The 17,756-nt window shown below is 40.3% G+C and overlaps 1 protein-coding gene across 2 annotated transcripts in view; it reads left to right on the top strand.

Moving 5' to 3' along the window:
• Window positions 1-17,756, top strand: part of GRIK4 (glutamate ionotropic receptor kainate type subunit 4) — a 665,019-nt gene that overhangs the window by 595,642 nt on the left and 51,621 nt on the right. For both annotated transcript variants that reach the window (XM_082273781.1, XM_082273780.1), the window contains exons 14-16: window positions 9,037-9,150; window positions 13,939-14,048; window positions 16,386-16,559. In XM_082273781.1, coding sequence (XP_082129907.1) covers window positions 9,037-9,150; window positions 13,939-14,048; window positions 16,386-16,559 — 398 coding nt within the window. The remainder of the gene's footprint in view (window positions 1-9,036; window positions 9,151-13,938; window positions 14,049-16,385; window positions 16,560-17,756) is intronic.

Below are 17,756 nucleotides of genomic sequence, written 5' to 3'. Positions count from 1 at the left end.
CAGATCCACCTTAAAGTAAGCCTGTACTCAGTCCCTCTCTCCAATTTGACCAAATATCTACACTGAATCTGTAGTGCCCTAATTATCAGCCTGTTATTAAGCTTTATATGTACACTGCAGCAGTGAATGACAATCCAATAACATAGATTAAAGTGGTTCTTCAGTTAGTTCTGCAAAAAATTAAAGTCAGCGGCTACAAAAACTGTAGCTGCTGACTTTTAATAAACAGATACTCACCTGTCCAAGCAACCAATGGGGTACTCAACTGGTCCAGTTCTTCTCCGTTGTAAGGGTCGCTAGTGCCGGCATGTTAACTGTGGGCAGCCGGCTGTGATTCCTTGCTGCTTCGCACCTGGCTGCCCACTGCATATGTTCAAGCCAGGCTGCTTTGTAAATTGTCTCGCAGCCATCTGGGATCTGTGACATGTTCCAGAAGACTGAGAAGGCAGGGAAGGGGGAGGAGAACTTCTGCTCTGATTGCCTAGGCGATCCAAGCAGCAGTGGAAGTGGGTGCCTGTCAAAGCTAGGTCCCTGTTCCCCCTCAAAAAAAAAATGTATTTTATGCTAAAAGTTGAAGGGGGGGGGGGTGGAGGAGGAGGAGTGGAATTGTCAGGACCTGGCTCACCTGCTGGTAGCACTGTGGTTCTCAGGTCTGATATCTTATGTTCCAGTGTCCACCAGGAAGCCAGCAGGTTCCAGTGTCCCAGAAGCCAGCAGGTTTCTGTGATCAGCTCTACCAGAAGACAGCAGGTTTCTGTGATCAGCTCTACCTGGTTTCAACTGATAGGTGGCTATACTATATAAGGCTGATCCCACTAGCACATAGCACCTTAGTGTGTTGCCATTTACTCTTGATCTTGCCCTTGTCCTCTATCCAGTATCCAGCTGCCTTGTTCCCTTCCCTGTTTTGTTTTTCCCCTTCCCATTTGCCTTGTGTGTATATCATTTATATATTTGTGTGTATATAGTTAGTTAGGTTGCTGGTTAGGCATTTTGTAATTTAAAAAAGGTGCGTATAAGAGCCTCAGCCCACATAAACACTAGCAGCGCTAAAGACAGCCTCTGACGAGGTTGAATGTATATGACAAATGCAAACAGCCTAACAAAGTAGTGAATTGTTATAAAGCCTTAAATTTCATAAGTCCATAATATTCTTAGGGTGAAGTCACACGAAAGATTGGGTGCATAGAAAACTCGTTGTGTGATGAAACACAAGACTTCTTTATCGATCACTCAGCAATCATCATACCCATAACCTCACCGCTGTGCTCCCCCCCCCTTGAGAGTGGACACGTACCCTTAACGCTAGGGTGTAGCGCTTTATTCAATCAATAATCCTCCACTTCCGGATGGCGATCCCCTCGGGATTCCACTCCAACTAGTAGGGATATAGGCAGCACCTCCTCCTCTCCTCTCACATAAAAGGGGAACAGATACCTCCTCCTCTCGTCGGCAGAGGAGAATCAGGACAGCAGTAAGTGATTTATTGGACCACTAAACCCAGCTATCCGTTGAAGGAAACTAGGGACATCCGTGGATCCAATCAGCCAGGCAGCAGAAAGCCTTTAATAACCATACTCTCTACAGCAGGCTTCACCATCTTCACTTGAGTGCAGGGGGTCTGGAACCTCACGCTCAAGAGCCATCTCACCATTAGGGAATGTACAACAACGAGTTTTCTATGCACCCAATCTTTCGTGTGACTTCACCCTAAGAATATTATGGACTTATGAACTTTAAGGCTTTATAACAATTCACTACTTTGTTAGGCTGTTTGCATTTGTCATATACCTTCAACCTCGTCAGAGGCTGTCTTTAGCGCTGCTAGTGTTTATGTGGGCTGAGGCTCTTATACGCACCTTTTTTATGTTATGATCTGAGTATAGCTTCTGCTTCATTGGTTATATAGGCATATGAGTACATCTTGCTGCACTGCTAGATATATATGTTTGATCCTAGGAGTTTTGCATACACATGAGCGCTGAGTGGGTGGGATAAGGAATATTGTTTCTTTCTTGCTCCTTTTGTACATTTTGTAATTTAGTTTTAATTTTCAGACATTCTCATGTTTATTGCTGTTGGTGTGTGGTTATTGTTCCCTGTAAATAAATCTCACTGTAACCTCCCAGGCAGTAATCCCCAGTGTGTCTTGGGGTTAATTTTCAGTACCAAAAACGCAAACCCCGAAACACACTCGGGATTACCCTGTAAGAAAAGTTACCTTGTCCCTACGATCCCCCGATGTCCTCCGGCTGATGCTGGTGTTCTATCAGAATACCGCTACCTATCAGATTCTGCAACTGGAAGTGACGGCCAGGAAAACGTACTGCGCATGCGCCAAGCGTTCCAACATTGGCACTATGCGTTACAATAGCTTTCCTAATGTGACATAACACAAAGCATCAGCAGATATGTTCTTACAGCCAAGCAACTCGTTTTTGCAGTAAACTCACCTTTTATACTGAAAAAGACTATTCCACCTCGACTCGAGTGAAATAGTCTATTTCACTTGTACAGGACACCGGGAATGTGTCCTGGATGGCAGGTACATTTCCCCGATATTTGAGTTGTGGTCCCTTTAATGGGGTCAGTTGCAGAGCTTTTGTGGTACTCGGGGGTTAACCCCCAAGTAAGGGAGGCTTGAAACGCAGCAAAGGGAAATCAGCACCTGTGTCAAGGAAGTGAATGGGAGAGACACAGAGACTCACACACTATATAATCAGTTTGTCGCTGAGCAGTGTGGGGCGTACCAAGATGAACGTCGCCACCTTCTACCCGCAGGTTACTTGCTATATTTACTATATTACAATAATAATAGAAATGTAACACTGTTATTCAGTCTATAAGGTCAATTTACTGGTAAAATAAATCTAAAATTCAAGACTTGCGTGGGTGTAAGAAGATGTTATTGGAACGCATAGCGGTCATGTTGGAAGGTATGGCGCATGCGCAGTAAGTTTTTCTTTCAGAAAGTCACTTCCGGTTGCAGAATCTGATAAGTAGCAGTATTCTGATAGAACACCGGCATCCATCTTCTGGGTTTCCTTCCCTGCAAGCGACGCAGGGGGGCAGAACTGGGAGGAAAATAGTGATGCGGCTTCAAAGCTACGATTGATCTTGCAACACCTGTGCAGCCTGCACTGCTGAAGAGCTTGCTTTGTGAGTTTCATTTTTGCAATAAATGTATTTTATCACTAGGCAGACAGCACTAGATTTTACTTTTTGTATTTGAGGCACTTTTGTGGAGATTGATTAGTCAGCCTAGTGTTAAAACTACACCTGCCATACTGCTATTATCCCCAGGGGGAAACAGCTGATTCTGACCTGCTGGAAACAGGGGTCGGAATGTGAGGTGAGAGGCTTAATATTACTGGTGAAGGAGAAGCAGGGAGCACATTTGTATTTATTTATTCACCTGAGTTGACTTCACAGTGGACTTTCTACTTTTGTTATATGTACAGTATTTATTTTTAGATTGTTTATACTCTGGCGCTACACTTGTTTCTGGTATTTAGATTATTTATGTGGATTGCATACACATTTTTAGTGATTGCAGCCCAATTTTTAATTGGTTGAATTTATTCTATACACTGTCATTTTTAGTTTTATTTTATTTTATTAGAGATTTGCACTGATTGTTTATTTATCACATGGTTGGGGAAATGTTTAAAGCTAATACAGTTGGTTTTTGTAAGCACAGCAGCATTGGAACATCGTGCATGTCTTCCCTATTATTCCTGTCTGTCCCTGCCTGTCACTACTTCTCCCTGCCTCTCTCTGCCTATATACTCCTCATACTCCTCTCCTTTGGTGCCAGATCCCCCTTAGCTTCCTGTTAAGGATTTGTAAATGCCCAAGTAATGCCTGCCAACATGCCCACTATGTTAATCCCTTTCCATGTTCTCATGGGAAATTTAGTTTCCACAAAGTGTTGTCTTTTTAGGATTTATTGCTTGCAGAACAGAAGAGGGGTAAGGGGCATGAGATACTCCAAAACACTTAAGAACAGCTGGCAGAGGACACTCTTCTCTTAGTAAAGGTAGCACAGTTTAGCTCCCATAGCTGGGGACCATGATGTATTTTGCAGAAGAGTCTACTGTTTCACAGCTGGGAAACATGAGATAGCTTCAGAACAGTAAAAGCTGTCACAGCCGGGTGCCCACAGTTAAGATGCCAGCTCCAGGGAAAGAAGACAGCAGATGAAACCGACTGGGGTGAGCACACCACTCTATCGTGGGACAGGTGAGTGGCTGTTTTATAAAGGGCAGCAGCTACAGTTTTTGTAGCTGCTGACCTTACTTTTTTTTTTACAGGAGGCTGGACAACCGCTTTAACCCCTCAGGGAATAGAGAGTGTGTACGCTTTGGGTAATGAAAGGAGTGGAATTACACAAAAGAGGAGCAGCCAACTTGGGAGTGAAAGTGGTGGTGGCAGAGACAGAGGTCCTATATGAGGAATAGACTGGTAGCTGTGGTTAGTTCTTCTGAGAAGTTGGGACCCTTTTCCACGGCCCGACTGTGGAATGGAGCTGGCCCTAGGGACCTCAGCCTTGAAACAAGGTGTTCAAAGCTTCGCAATGTGTACAGCAGCTTCCTCCTTTCCTATGGGCAGGTTAAGATGGTAAAGAGTTATGTGGTGCAAGAGCTGGTGGGGAGAGATGGCACTCTGTGCTGTCACTTTAGAAATAGCTCTGTAGTCAGTAGTAGTCAGAAATCCAGGGTGATAAAAAAAGAGTTACAGAAGTAATAAGCAATGTAGAAAGTAAGAGCTTGTGCTTGTTATATGCAAGTAACTGTGGATCAGTGTCTAAAGAAATATTCTAAGTTAACGTACAGACTTATGGTTTGGCCATATTTCAAAAGCATGTATGCTTACATGCTTTGTGGAATATTCAGTAATTCACCACTGCACAAAATGTTCCATTTTAACTGGGGTTCAACTTTGTTGGTGCTCAAGGCTTAAATTACTTAATATATACCTAATTGAATGCTTAGAACATCTACCAGTTTTTAATCAGTCTCTATGTCTCCATTTGGGAGATTTGATGGATGTTAGGCAGAGCATGAAAAGAGAGAAATTATCACATAAAGCAAAGAATACAACCCTCAAAATGTGTGAACAAAAAAACAGCTCTGACTGCAGTACTCACCTTCCCTCCAGTGCTGTCTTCTGCAGACACACACACACCCACTAATCCAATGACATCCTCTCGGTTAAATGATGCCCAATGTTATTCAACCCACTTCCTGTAAGCCCAGAGCAATAAGGTCCAGCCTACCACCCTGGACTTACAGGAAAATGCTTTATTGCCCACCACTGAAGAAAGAGTACCTATGACCTCAGACCAGATCAAAGACACCCTTAAAAAGATATATATATATATATATATATATATATATATATATATATATATATATATATATATATATATATGTAGCACCCTCCTGGGTAGGTGCTAGAAAAATGCATATGTGGCCCTGTCTGCTTATCAGGGGGGCCTGAATTGTTAGCTAGCTGTCACATGTTTCCAGGTGTGTCTATTGAGTCTGGGGAGTCTCCCCAATGTGTCCAATGAGGGATCTTGTTGGTTAGTGGAGGAAACCTAGCCAATGGCACACCAGGGTTTATGACTGTCTCAGTGGGCAGACTTTACCGCAATGCACCCTGGGATTGGATATAAATCTGGGGGGAGCATGTGAAAGAGCGTCTTTTGGTGGGAACATCAGTCCCAGGAGGAGGTGACGGCTGTCTCTCCTCCTGTCAGAGAGTGAAGGTGGTCCAGGCAGTCGGCCTACAGGGACCAGAGGTTGAGCTGTGCTGCAGAGAGGGATCAAGAGTGTTGCTGACCGAGTGGAGCTGCTGGGCAGAAGTCTTCAGGAAAAACAGTATCGTGAGTACTCAAGATCTGCCCAGGGGTCTGCCTAGGAAAGGGGACCACTCCAGAAGGTCAAGGGGATCCAGGAGCCAGCTAACCAGTAGTATTGGCAGTGAAAGGGGGTGCCAAGTGTTCAAAGCCCTGAAGATAGGGAAGGGAACGGGGGCGCCAGTGTGGGCCCTGAAGCGTTCAGCAGTGCAGCAAAGGTGTACAAGTAGCTACCTCAGGCGAGAGTACCTCAGGTAGCTAAAAAGGGACTTCCGCAGTAAAAAGGGAAGTTACAGCATCAAGTCAGCATTAAACGGCATACGGCCAGCGTTAACCAGCAACAAGCCAGCGCTAATCAGCGTTAAGCAGCATTTATTCAGAGTCCCCATCAAGTTGTGTATAGTTCAGTTGAAGGAGTATCCCACTCATCCCTTCTCCCATCCAAGTTCCTTAATAAACCAAAAAAAAAAACAAAGATACTGGACTGGTTCTTGCCTCAGTGCTCACACTTGGAGAAACATGTTCAAAGGTACTTTTGTTGCACCCGGTGACCCAGGGGGACCCACAGCCAGCACCTATGCTGGGAATTGTGCTACATATATATATATATATATATATATATATATATATATATATATATAGTATGTATAGATAATGAGTAAAGCCCTCATTGTAGCAAAATGACACTTTGCTACAATGTAAATTAGTGAGTGTGCAGCTTGTATAACAGTGTAAATTTGCCCTCATTGTAGCAAAATGACACTTTGCTACAATGTACATTAGTGAGTGTGCAGCTTGTATAACAGTATAAATTTGCTGTCCCCTCAAAATAACTCAACACACACACAGGCAATAATGTCTAAACCGCTGGCAACAAAAGTGAGTACACCCCTAGGTCAAAATGTCAAAATTGGGCCCAATTAGCCATTTTCCCTCCCCGGTGTCACGTGACTTGTTCTTTTTACAAGGTCTCGAGTGTGAATGGGGAGCGGGTGTGTTAAATTTGGTGCTATTGCTCTCATTTTCTCATACTGGTCACAGGAAGTTCATGGCAAAGAACTCTCTGAGCATCTGAAAAAAAGAATTGTTGTTCTACATAAAGATGGCCTAGACTATAAGAAGATTGCCAAGACCCTAAAACTGAACTGCAGCACGGTGGCCAAGACCATACAGCTGTTTAGCAGGACAGGTTCCATTCAGAACAGGCCTCGCCATGGTCGACTAAAGAAGTGGAGTGCACAGGCTCAGCGTCATATCCAGAGGTTGTCTTTGCAAAATAGTCGTATGAGTGCTGCCAGCATTGCTGCAGAGGTTGAAGGGGTGGGGGGTAAGCCTGTCAGTGCTCAGTCCATACGCCGCACACTGCATCAAATTGGTCTGCATGGCTGTCGTCCCAAAAGGAAGCCTCTTCTAAAGATTATGCACAAGAAAGTCCACAAACAGTTTGCTGAAGACAAGCAGACTAAGGACATGGATTACTGAAACTATGTACTGTGGTCTGATGAGACCAAGGTTAACTTATTTGGTTCAGATGGTGTCAAGCGTATGTGGCGGCAAACCAGGTGAGGAGTACAAAGACAAGTGTGACTTACCTACAAGCATAGTGGTGGGAGTGTCATGGTCTGGGGCTGCATGAGTGCTGCTAGCACTGGGGAGCTACAGTTCATTGAGGGAACCATGTATGCCAACATGTACTGTGACATACTGAAGCAGAGCATAATCCCCTCCCTTCAGAGACTAGGCCAAAGGGCAGTATTCCAACATGATAACGACCCCAAACACACCTCCAAGGTGACCACTGCCATACTAAAGAAACTGAGGGTAAAGGTGATGGACTGGCGAAGCATGTCTCCAGACCTTAACCCTATTGAGCATCTGTGGGGCATTCTCAAACAGAAGGTGGAGGAGCTCAAGATCTCGAACATCCACCAGCTCCGTGATGTCGTTATGGAGGAGTGGAAAAGGATTCCAATGGCAACCTGTGAAGCTCTGGTGAACTCAATGCCCAAGAGGGTTAAGGCAGTGCTGGAAAATAATGACGGCCACACAAAATATTGATACTTTGGGCCCAAATTGGACATTTTCACTTAGGGAGGTACTTACTTTTGTTGCCAGTGGTTTAGGCATTAATTGCTGGTTGTTGAGTTATTTTGAGGGGACAGCAAATTTACACTGTTATACAAGCTGTACACTCACTACTTTATATTGTAGCAAAGTGTAATTTCTTCAGTGTTGTCACTTGAAAAAATATAAAGAAAATATTTACAAAAACGTGAGGGGTGTACTCAGTTTTGTGAGATACTGTATATATATATATATTTTTTTTTTTATGGATCCACAGCTTGGGCTTAAAATTGAACATTAGGCAGCTTATACAGCTTATGTAATGCCTATACAGATGGGGAAATGCCATAAATCCCTCCTGACACTTTTCTGACACTATGGCCCTTTAAAATGGCTTGTGCCAGATTCAAATGTCACTGCCTCCCGTTTCGGTAACTTTGCCAACACATGCAAAAGATTCAGGTAGTTCTTAATAGTGACAGTTTTACAACAAGCACATAAATTTGTCACCCACACCAGCATTTGTTTTCGGAGGCGCGAACAAATTCTAAAGAGTGTCAAACACTCTTTATAAATTCCCCACAGTCTGTCAAAGAGATCAGTTACCACCAATATAATTTAATAGTGGATGGAATAATAGAAATCCTTGCATTCTGAATATATCATAGAGTGTACCAGTGGCGGTTTCAACTTATTACAGTGTTCTGATTCTTATATTTCAGATATATTTTCTATTCTTACTCATGAAACTTTTGTTGAGCACCTGAGATAAATATATTTTGACATACATTTTAAAAAAGTCCATTTCCATATCAATTTAAGGTTTACATAGTTTGTGAAAATCACATTGGTGCCTAAATTACATTTTTGTACAATAAAAATGCACATAAAAGAGCCACGAGCTTTCAGTGTCATAACACAATAACATAGATAATTTGTGCAATGTGAATACTATCTGCTGTTTATATCTCCAGAAGAATAATATTACTTTCCCGCATTGTAAGTGCAAAATGAAAAGTTTTTTTTAAGCAGAGTATAATTTCTTCACTTATACTGCTGTGCAACAATACTAGTAAGATTACCTGTTTCTGTTATTTGTACCTCCACAGAAAGCAGATTTAGCCGTTGCTGGTCTCACAATTACAGCAGAAAGAGAAAAGGTTATTGATTTCTCCAAGCCGTTTATGACCTTAGGAATCAGCATCCTGTACCGTGTTCACATGGTAAGTTCAATGGTCTTGTCACCTACGATATTCAGAATAATGTCATTAAGCTTCTCTTAAAACATAGCTCCAACAATGTTTTTTTAAATTGTATAATACTGCTGTGTCTTGTTGAGTCAAGATTATTTTGGTGTGATTCTGATTCAAAATGTCTTACCTTTGCTCATGTGATAAATAAATGAATGTGATACATTATCGCTACACACTCATTTAAAAAAAGAAGAAACACAATGTGCTGTAGCCTATATCCTCTAATCGTCTAATATTTCTTTGTTCTGTCTAGTTTTATTTAGTGAAATTAGTTGGATCATCAATTCTTTTTAAAATGCTTTAAAATTTCTATTAGTAGTCCCTTTCTGTGTTAGCAAAGATATATCAAGATCATTGTTTAGTAAGCTAACAAGTGAGGAAGCATTTGTATGTAGAAAGGTGTTTTGTAATGGTGTTAAATTTCTAAAGACATTGCGGTCGATCTACCTCCCTCTAAGAGACCACTATCTTGGTAGTTGTCTATCATCAAATTTTATACCAGGCACTCATTATATACCAGTTAAGGGGGTACCATCTGCTGAAAAAACTGCCAAACTGATGGTTTGGGAAGTCTTCAAACTCCATGGAATTCCTGATGATATATTGTCTAACAGAGGAGTACACTTTACTTCACAATTCTGGAAAAGCCTTTGCTCAGCTTTAGGTGTTACAATGAATCTGCTTTTTATCCTTAATCTAATGGTCAGACCGAGAGAACCAATCAAATTCTGGAGCAGTACCTTTCTGTACAAATTCTGGAGCAGTTTTGTCAGTTATCTTCAGAATGACTGAGTGGACTATCTTCCTACAGCAGAATTTGCTTATAACAATTTTAAACATTCTCTACTTCTCAACATACTTTTTTTTAAACACTGGTTATCATTAAGTTTTTATTCCTGATCTCCCTATCTCAACTCCAGTTCTGCTGTTACCAACAGATCAAAGTGGAACTTCACTCTCTCAATAAACATTGATTATATTTAATCCTTAATGCTGCTAGCATTAGTAAATAAATAGGAAATTATATCATATTTACTTGTTTTAAACTTCTTTTTTTTTTCTTCAAATTTTTAAGTTACTTCCTTGTTCTTGCCTAGGCAAAATATGTCATACATCCCAGGTGTCTTCAGGAGGGTCAACAACTGTGTTACTTTTTAAGTAACCCATGAGTCTTCAGAAGAGGAGGAGGGGGTTTCTCAGTTAAGCATACTCTCCTGCATGCATGCTTGAGCTAAAGGCAGATGGATTCCAGGAAGTAAATGCTACACGAATCATTTGTCCTTACTAAAGATGGCCAAGGACAGAGGGTTGTTTTTCAAAGTGATTGCTTAACTACAGTGGGGATCGAAAGTTTGGGCACCCCAGGTAAAAATTTGTATTAATGTGCATAAAGAAGCCAAGGAAAGATGGAAAAATCTCCAAAAGGCATCAAATTACAGATTAGACATTCTTATAATATGTCAACAAAAGATTATTTACATTTACATCATTTACACTTTCAAAATAACAAAAAACAAAAAAATGGCGTCTGCAAAAGTTTGGGCACCCTGCAGAGTTAATATCTTGTACTGCCCCCTTTGGCAAGTATCACAGCTTGTAAACGCTTTTTGTAGCCAGCCAAGAGTCTTTCAATTCTTGTTTGAGGTATCTTTGCCCATTCTTCCTTACAAAAGTTATCCAGTTCTTTGAGATTTCTGGACTGTCTGTCACGCACTGCTCTTTTAAGGTCTATCCATAGATTTTCAATTATGTTGAGGTCAGGAGATTGTGAAGGCCATGGCAAAACCTTCAGTTTATGCCTCTTGATGTAATCCCCCATGGATTTCGAGGTGTGTTTAGGATCATTATCCATTTGTAGAAGCCATCCTCTCTTTAACTTCAGCTTTTTCATAGATGGCATCAAGTTTCCAACCAAAATCTGCTGAAATTTTATTGAATCCATTTTTCCTTCTACTCATGAGATGTTCCCTGTGCCACTGGCTGCAATACAACCCCAAAGCATGATTGGTCCACCCCCAGGCTTAACAGTTGGACAGAGGTTCTTTTCATTAAATTCTGTGCCCCTTCTCCAAACGTACCTTTGCTTATTCCAGCCAAAAAGTTCAATTTTAACCTTATCGGTCCACAGAACTTGTTTCCAAAATGCATAAGGCTTGTCTATATGTTCATTTGCAAAGTTCAAACGCTGATTTTTTTGGTGAGGACGTAGAAGAGGTTTTCTTCTGATGACTCTTCCATGAAGACCATATTTGTACAAGTATCTCTTTATAGTGGAATAGTGTACCACAACTCCAGTGTCTGCCAGATCTTTCTGGAGGGATCGTGCTGTCAAACGTGGGTTTTGAATTGTTTTTCTCACAATCTTGCGAGCTGTTCTGTCTGATATTTTTCTTGGTCTTCCAGATCTTACTTTAACTTCCACTCATCCTGATGACTGCCATTTCTTAATTACATTCTGAACAGAGGATATTGACATCTGAAAACGTTTTGCTATCGTCTTATAGCCTTCTCCAGCTTTGTGAGCGTCAACTATTTTCAGATTCAGTTTTCTAGACAACTGCTTAGAAGATCCCATGGTGCTGATTGTTGGGGCAAGGTCAGATGAGTCTGGGCATTTAAAACCTTTGAGATTGACATCACCTGGTCTTCCCAGATGATGATTGAGAACAATTCATGACACTGGCAGGTCTCAGCCTTGCAAAGGGGGCAGTGCATGCTATAAATTCTGCAGGGTGCTCAAACTTTTGAAGACGCCATTTTTTTGTTTTCTGTAATTTTGAAAGTGTCAATGATGGAAATAAAATCTAACTTTTGTTGACATATTATAATAATGTCTAATCTGTAATTTGATGCCTTTTGGAGATTTTTCCATCTTTCCTTGGCTTCTTTATGTACATTAATACACATTTTTACCTGGGGTGCCCAAACTTTCAATCCCCACTGTAAATAAAGCAAAGAGACATGGAGGAATGAGGGAGTTTGCTTTGAAAATAAAAAATGAATTAAATAGTGTTTTCAGTTTGTGGTGCTCAGATACAGTGAAGATCCACTTTAACTACATTACAAGAGATTCAGGAGGAATTGATTGAGACGCTAAAGACTGTTCAGGAATATTACAAGGAGGCTGCTAACAAACATCGCAGATCACTTCCTGCATTTCATGCTGTTGATAATGTTTTGTTTTACACCAAAAATGTGAAGGTTAATGTTCCATCTGCTAAGTTGTTTCTAAAGTTTGCAAGACCTTTTCACACTTCTGCTCAAATCAATTTGTTCAATTTTCACTTAAAATGTCCTGACAGTATGTAGATTCGCCCTGTTTTTCACCTATAATTGTTTAAACTATTTATTGAAAATCCTTTTTCTGGGAGAATTCTCCCACCCCCTCCACTCTTTGAAGTACAGGGTGAAGAAGAATTTGTGGTTGGAGTCTCTCATCTAGGATCTTTAGGAACAAATTGCAGTATCTGGTTCAATAGGATGGACATGGACAAGAAGAAAATTCTTGGGAGCCTGAGAAGAATGTTCATGCCCCCAGATTGGCAAGAGAATTCCTCCTGTGGTTTCCTCACAAATCTGACCCCAAGACGTCCAGAGGGCCCACAACCTGGCACTAGCATGCAGCATAGCTCATCTCCACCATCAGGAGCTCTGGTGAAGACCGGTTAGTGCTTGGTCGAGACTGCGTCATCCGCCAGGGTGACCTGCTTGTGTGCTTATTCTGCTGGTTGATGTCAACCTTTCTACTGCTAAAGCTACTGGTCTCAGAGCCTGACCCCTGACCATGACACCCTCCTGCCTGCATGTATAAACTAAGGGCAGGTGAAATCCAGGAAGTAAATGCTACATGAATTATCTGCCCTTACTCAAGGAGGCCATGATTAGAAATTCTAGGCAGCTGTTTTTCAAAGTGATTTCCCAACAAACTAAAACAGAGACGGATGGGTGAGCTTGCGTTGAATATTAAAAACAAATAAATAGTGTTTTCATTTTGTAGTCATCAGATACACTTTAGGATTTTTTTTTATTTTTTGTAAGAACTTCACCCAATATGTACTTAACCATACATGCTGCCAGATGCTCTGTTTCAGAAAAATGGAAAGACGTTTTCACACAATGGATCTGATCAAACAGAAACTGTAATATATTAAAACCATGGACAGACTTGAATTGCTACTTCACAAGCCTGCAATTATTTAAGAGAACTCAACCTCATTACAATCCAGAAGGGCCTCTCTTGTTGTCTCTTGATAGTCAGTCAGCCTAGATAGTTTTAAACTCAAATACAATTTGTTATCCTTCAAGGATTACGAATTATGATAAAAGATTAGCTTAACCACATTCCCTCTTTCTTCCACTCTCCTCTTCTCTAACTCCTCTCTTCAAAATTTCTTTCAACTGCACAACTCCATAAGGAGGCCTTTTTGAAAATCAAAACTTTGCCCTAAATGATGGTTTATTACTCCATATTACTAATAATAATTTTATATATATATATATATATATATATATATATATATATATATATATATATACATATATATATATATATATATATATATATATATATATATATATATATATATATATATTGTACATGTTTACAGAGGAACTATACATTACCTTTAACTACTTTGTAATATGGACGTTATGGCATATTGTATGAAAACAACATTGAACCCCTGTATATTTACAGTGTAAAATGTTTTTTTTTTTTTTTTTTAATTCAAATTTAATCGTTTAATTGTTTTATTGCAGGGCAGAAAACCAGGCTACTTTTCCTTCCTTGATCCATTCTCACCTGGAGTATGGCTTTTTATGCTTCTTGGCTACTTAGCTGTCAGCTGTGTTTTATTCTTAGTAGCCAGGTAATGTTTAAAGTTATTACATTTCCACTTGCATTTAGTGGGGTATATGTCACAGCTGCCTGTAACTAGGTGGTTACAGCCCAAAGCAAGTTGCTAACTTCCTTGCCTGCTTCCCTCTTCATAGGCTTTTACTACTTTTCTGCAGCTGTTTTTCAGACCGCAATTTATTGATGAGGGCACAAAGACAGTACTCAGTCTTTCTGCAGTCTAAGTATTTATTTATTTTATTATTTATATTTATTTTACTTTCTTTCTTCTTTTTATATTCTATTTTTCTATATTTCTTAGTAGATCTTCTATACAGATTAATCGGTTATATTATCAGTTAAATGCAAATTACTTATACGTGCTTCCACTATAAATTAATAATTTGGTAATAGTTACCTATTTGCAGTACATATACAGTATTTTGATGTGATTAAAACTGCATGATATTAGGTACAAAGGTATAATATCAATACAGTAAAAGGAAACATTGGTAGTGGCTTTGATACAAGCTTTGTAAATCTCCTGCTTTCTGTTTCTGTTTGAGGCTTGTAAATTGCAAATTAAAAAAAAAAAATTATTTGAAAAAAAAAAAAAGAACAACTTCCAATTGTACATTCTGACATAGTCATTGGGAATTTGTCACAGCATTTCTTGTACTGACAGTGTTTAGATTAAGAATTGCTTATGGCTAAATCTGCCGTCCATTTTTCTGACATTAGTTTGCATGTTTGAATTTGAGGAAATAGCCAGAGGCATAAATATTTCTGGAGTCATAAAGCAAATAATGAAAGTGTCCCCATGTTTCCCCAACCTGTATCTGAAAGGCAAACCCATTACTATGTGTTTTACCAACCTACTGTTTTGGTATTAGTCTAATATACAGTAGGTACTGTACTGAAAACACATTATGCATTTTAGGTTATCTGCAAACAGTATCATTGTACTAAGAAAATATCATGCACTGATACGGTATTAAGACAACTTCATTTCTAGGCATGTTCACTTGGTCTGCTGTGGCAGTAGTTAAAACCGTGGCCACCACTTAGAACCCTTAAAAAGGGATGAGGGAGAGCATTTATGCAAGCACAAAGGGGGGAATTCTTAAAGATCCTTTAGAATTTTTTTTGGGCTGTTGCATGGAAATTTATTATCATTGAGACCGACTCGTACCTGTCAGAGATAGGTACATGATTCTGTTGGTGCTGGGCACTAATGTCAGAGTATCAATACTGGACATTTCCTTCCTTGTCAAGTGCATGACCAAGGAATTTGTAGTAAGGGTAACCGGAATCCTAAGAGGAACAGAAAGACCAGTTCTCCACCAGTAGATACATATTCGCCAGCACACCAAGGATCTTGCAAAAGCAGTCTAAAAACTTTATTCCAGAGAAGATCACATCAAAAATATTAGTGCAACGTTTCGGGTTTAGAAACGTTGCAATCATTTTTTTGATGTGATCTTCTCTGGAATAAAGTTTTTGGACTGCTTTTGCAAGATCCTTGGTGTGCTGGCGAATATGTATCTACTTGTAACCGATCCACTGGCCAGCTGGTGATCGCTTTAGCACCCAGTACACAAGTGCCTACAAATCAGGAAGGTGTGCGATAGGAATATGAACTATACAGTTCTCCATCAGTTCTGCTTGGCTATAGAATGACAGAGCACAGTTGTGGGTGGATCCTTAGCCGCTATTCAGTCCAGTTTCCATTTTGAATCCGCCTGCTGTCATGCGCTGTGAATCAAAAGTAAGATGGACCTGATAGGAAACTAGTCACTCAGTTCCCCCTTAGGCACCTCATCCACACATTTATGATAATAGCTTCCGAGTAGGAATGGGCTGGATGTTCGAGTCGAACGTAGGTTCGATTCGAACATCGGGTGTTTGTGTGTTTGCCGAACTCGGGGAGCTTGGCGACAAGTTTGCTCGGCGATGATTGCCCCATAATGCACTGCAGGATTGCAAAAGTGCACAGTCTATTTTCTTACAGTAAATCAACCCCTAAGGGCCCTTTTACATGAGCGGACTGATCGGGTCTGCCAGTAAGTTTTTCGGGCGGACCCGATTGGACCCTTCAGTCTCCTCTCATGAGCAGCAGGTGTCAACGGTGTAAATGGACAAATGGTCCGTTTATATCCGACCGCCCATAGAGAAGAGGGGGCTGTGCCTGTAGCAGCTCTGCAGAGAAGGAGCTGACACAGATTCCCCACTAAGAAGATTCCCCAGTGTTTAAGGGGCCTTAGTGTTTACAACCACTTTAGGTATTGATGTTCCACATAATAATTACATAAACTATCCAACCGTCAAAATACTGTAAGCCATTTTTTTTTATTTTGTTTTCTTGATATAGGTTAACTCCATATGAATGGTACAGTCCCCACCCTTGTGTTCAAGGACGATGCAATCTTCTAATTAATCAGTACTCCCTTGGTAACAGTCTGTGGTTTCCAGTTGGTGGTTTTATGCAACAGGGATCTACCATTGCACCAAGAGCCTTGTCTACACGATGTGTCAGTGGAGTTTGGTAAGAAAAAAACAATCTTCAGCTAATGTTTCAATAATGAAAAGGTATTTATGGCCACAAAAATGGAGGGTACACAATCGCTGCTGCCAAACGGAAGGTGAAACCAAACAGTAAAATGATAATGGGATTGGTCAGTGCAGAGCTACACTCCCCAAAACAAAATAATCATGAATTATCTACTCATGCTAAAAATCTGATAAATCTTATTACCTTATAACATGTATCATAATAAAGTGCTTAATAAAGTAATTTGTGCATTTCAATTTGTAAACAATCACTATTCAAAAAGTGCAAAAGATGCAAAGGAGGAACTGAGATGCAAAAAGTGCTAATGTGCAAAAGAGGAACTGTGAGTTTAAAAACATCAAACAATGTTTGCAAAAGTATACAGATATACATCTACTCATTCACAAAAAACAAAATATATAAGTGCACAAAAATCAAAAAACTGTGCATCAAGTCCAAAAACAATGTGTGATTCTCCAACAATAGGAAAAAATTTATTTTTCTTCTTATAAAAGTCCCACACAGAAACCAGGAGTGAACAAAGATGACGTGAAATTCTTCCTCAAAAAAATGTTTGGTGCGATCCTCCACCGATCACCCCAAACTGACTCACCAGATTAAGTGGCTGGTCGGATTATTAACCAGCATCAGCGCCTTATCACACAAACTCCAGCACAATGGCTCCCCAAGCTGCTGCTAAAGATCTAGTCCCTTTACTCATAATCTCTCTCAAAAGTGTATGAGCAGTACATAAAATTTAGAAAGGAGGAAGGAGAGTCTACATAGCGGGAATCCATAAAAACACTCAACTTTATTAAAATAAAGCAGTACACTCATATTTTTTTAGTGTCACCCCAACACTAGGGAACAAACGCCTTAAAACATGTATCTTTCCCTCCCTCGGCTGCAGCTCAAAGCATGATGTGGGCATGCACGATGGTATCACCGTCCTAGCCCCGCCCAACTAGTTTGGTCATTCGACGTCCTCACGGAGCCGAAGGACGCTGAACACTGCCGCGCCACCTTTATAGTGGGGAACATGTATAACGAATCAAGCAATAATCATGAATCAATATTCACTATTTCTTCACACAAAGTTGTAATATTTACTGCGTATATCTGCTTATACCTCCAACTCCTTTTATATCTCATGTTATACCCAGTCAGTGAAATTTTCTTTTTTCATATTTA

Source organism: Pelophylax lessonae, assembly GCF_965119305.1.
Source record: "Pelophylax lessonae genome assembly, chromosome: 12".
Classification (NCBI taxonomy): domain Eukaryota; kingdom Metazoa; phylum Chordata; class Amphibia; order Anura; family Ranidae; genus Pelophylax; species Pelophylax lessonae.
This window is presented reverse-complemented; position numbering and strand designations above follow the sequence as displayed.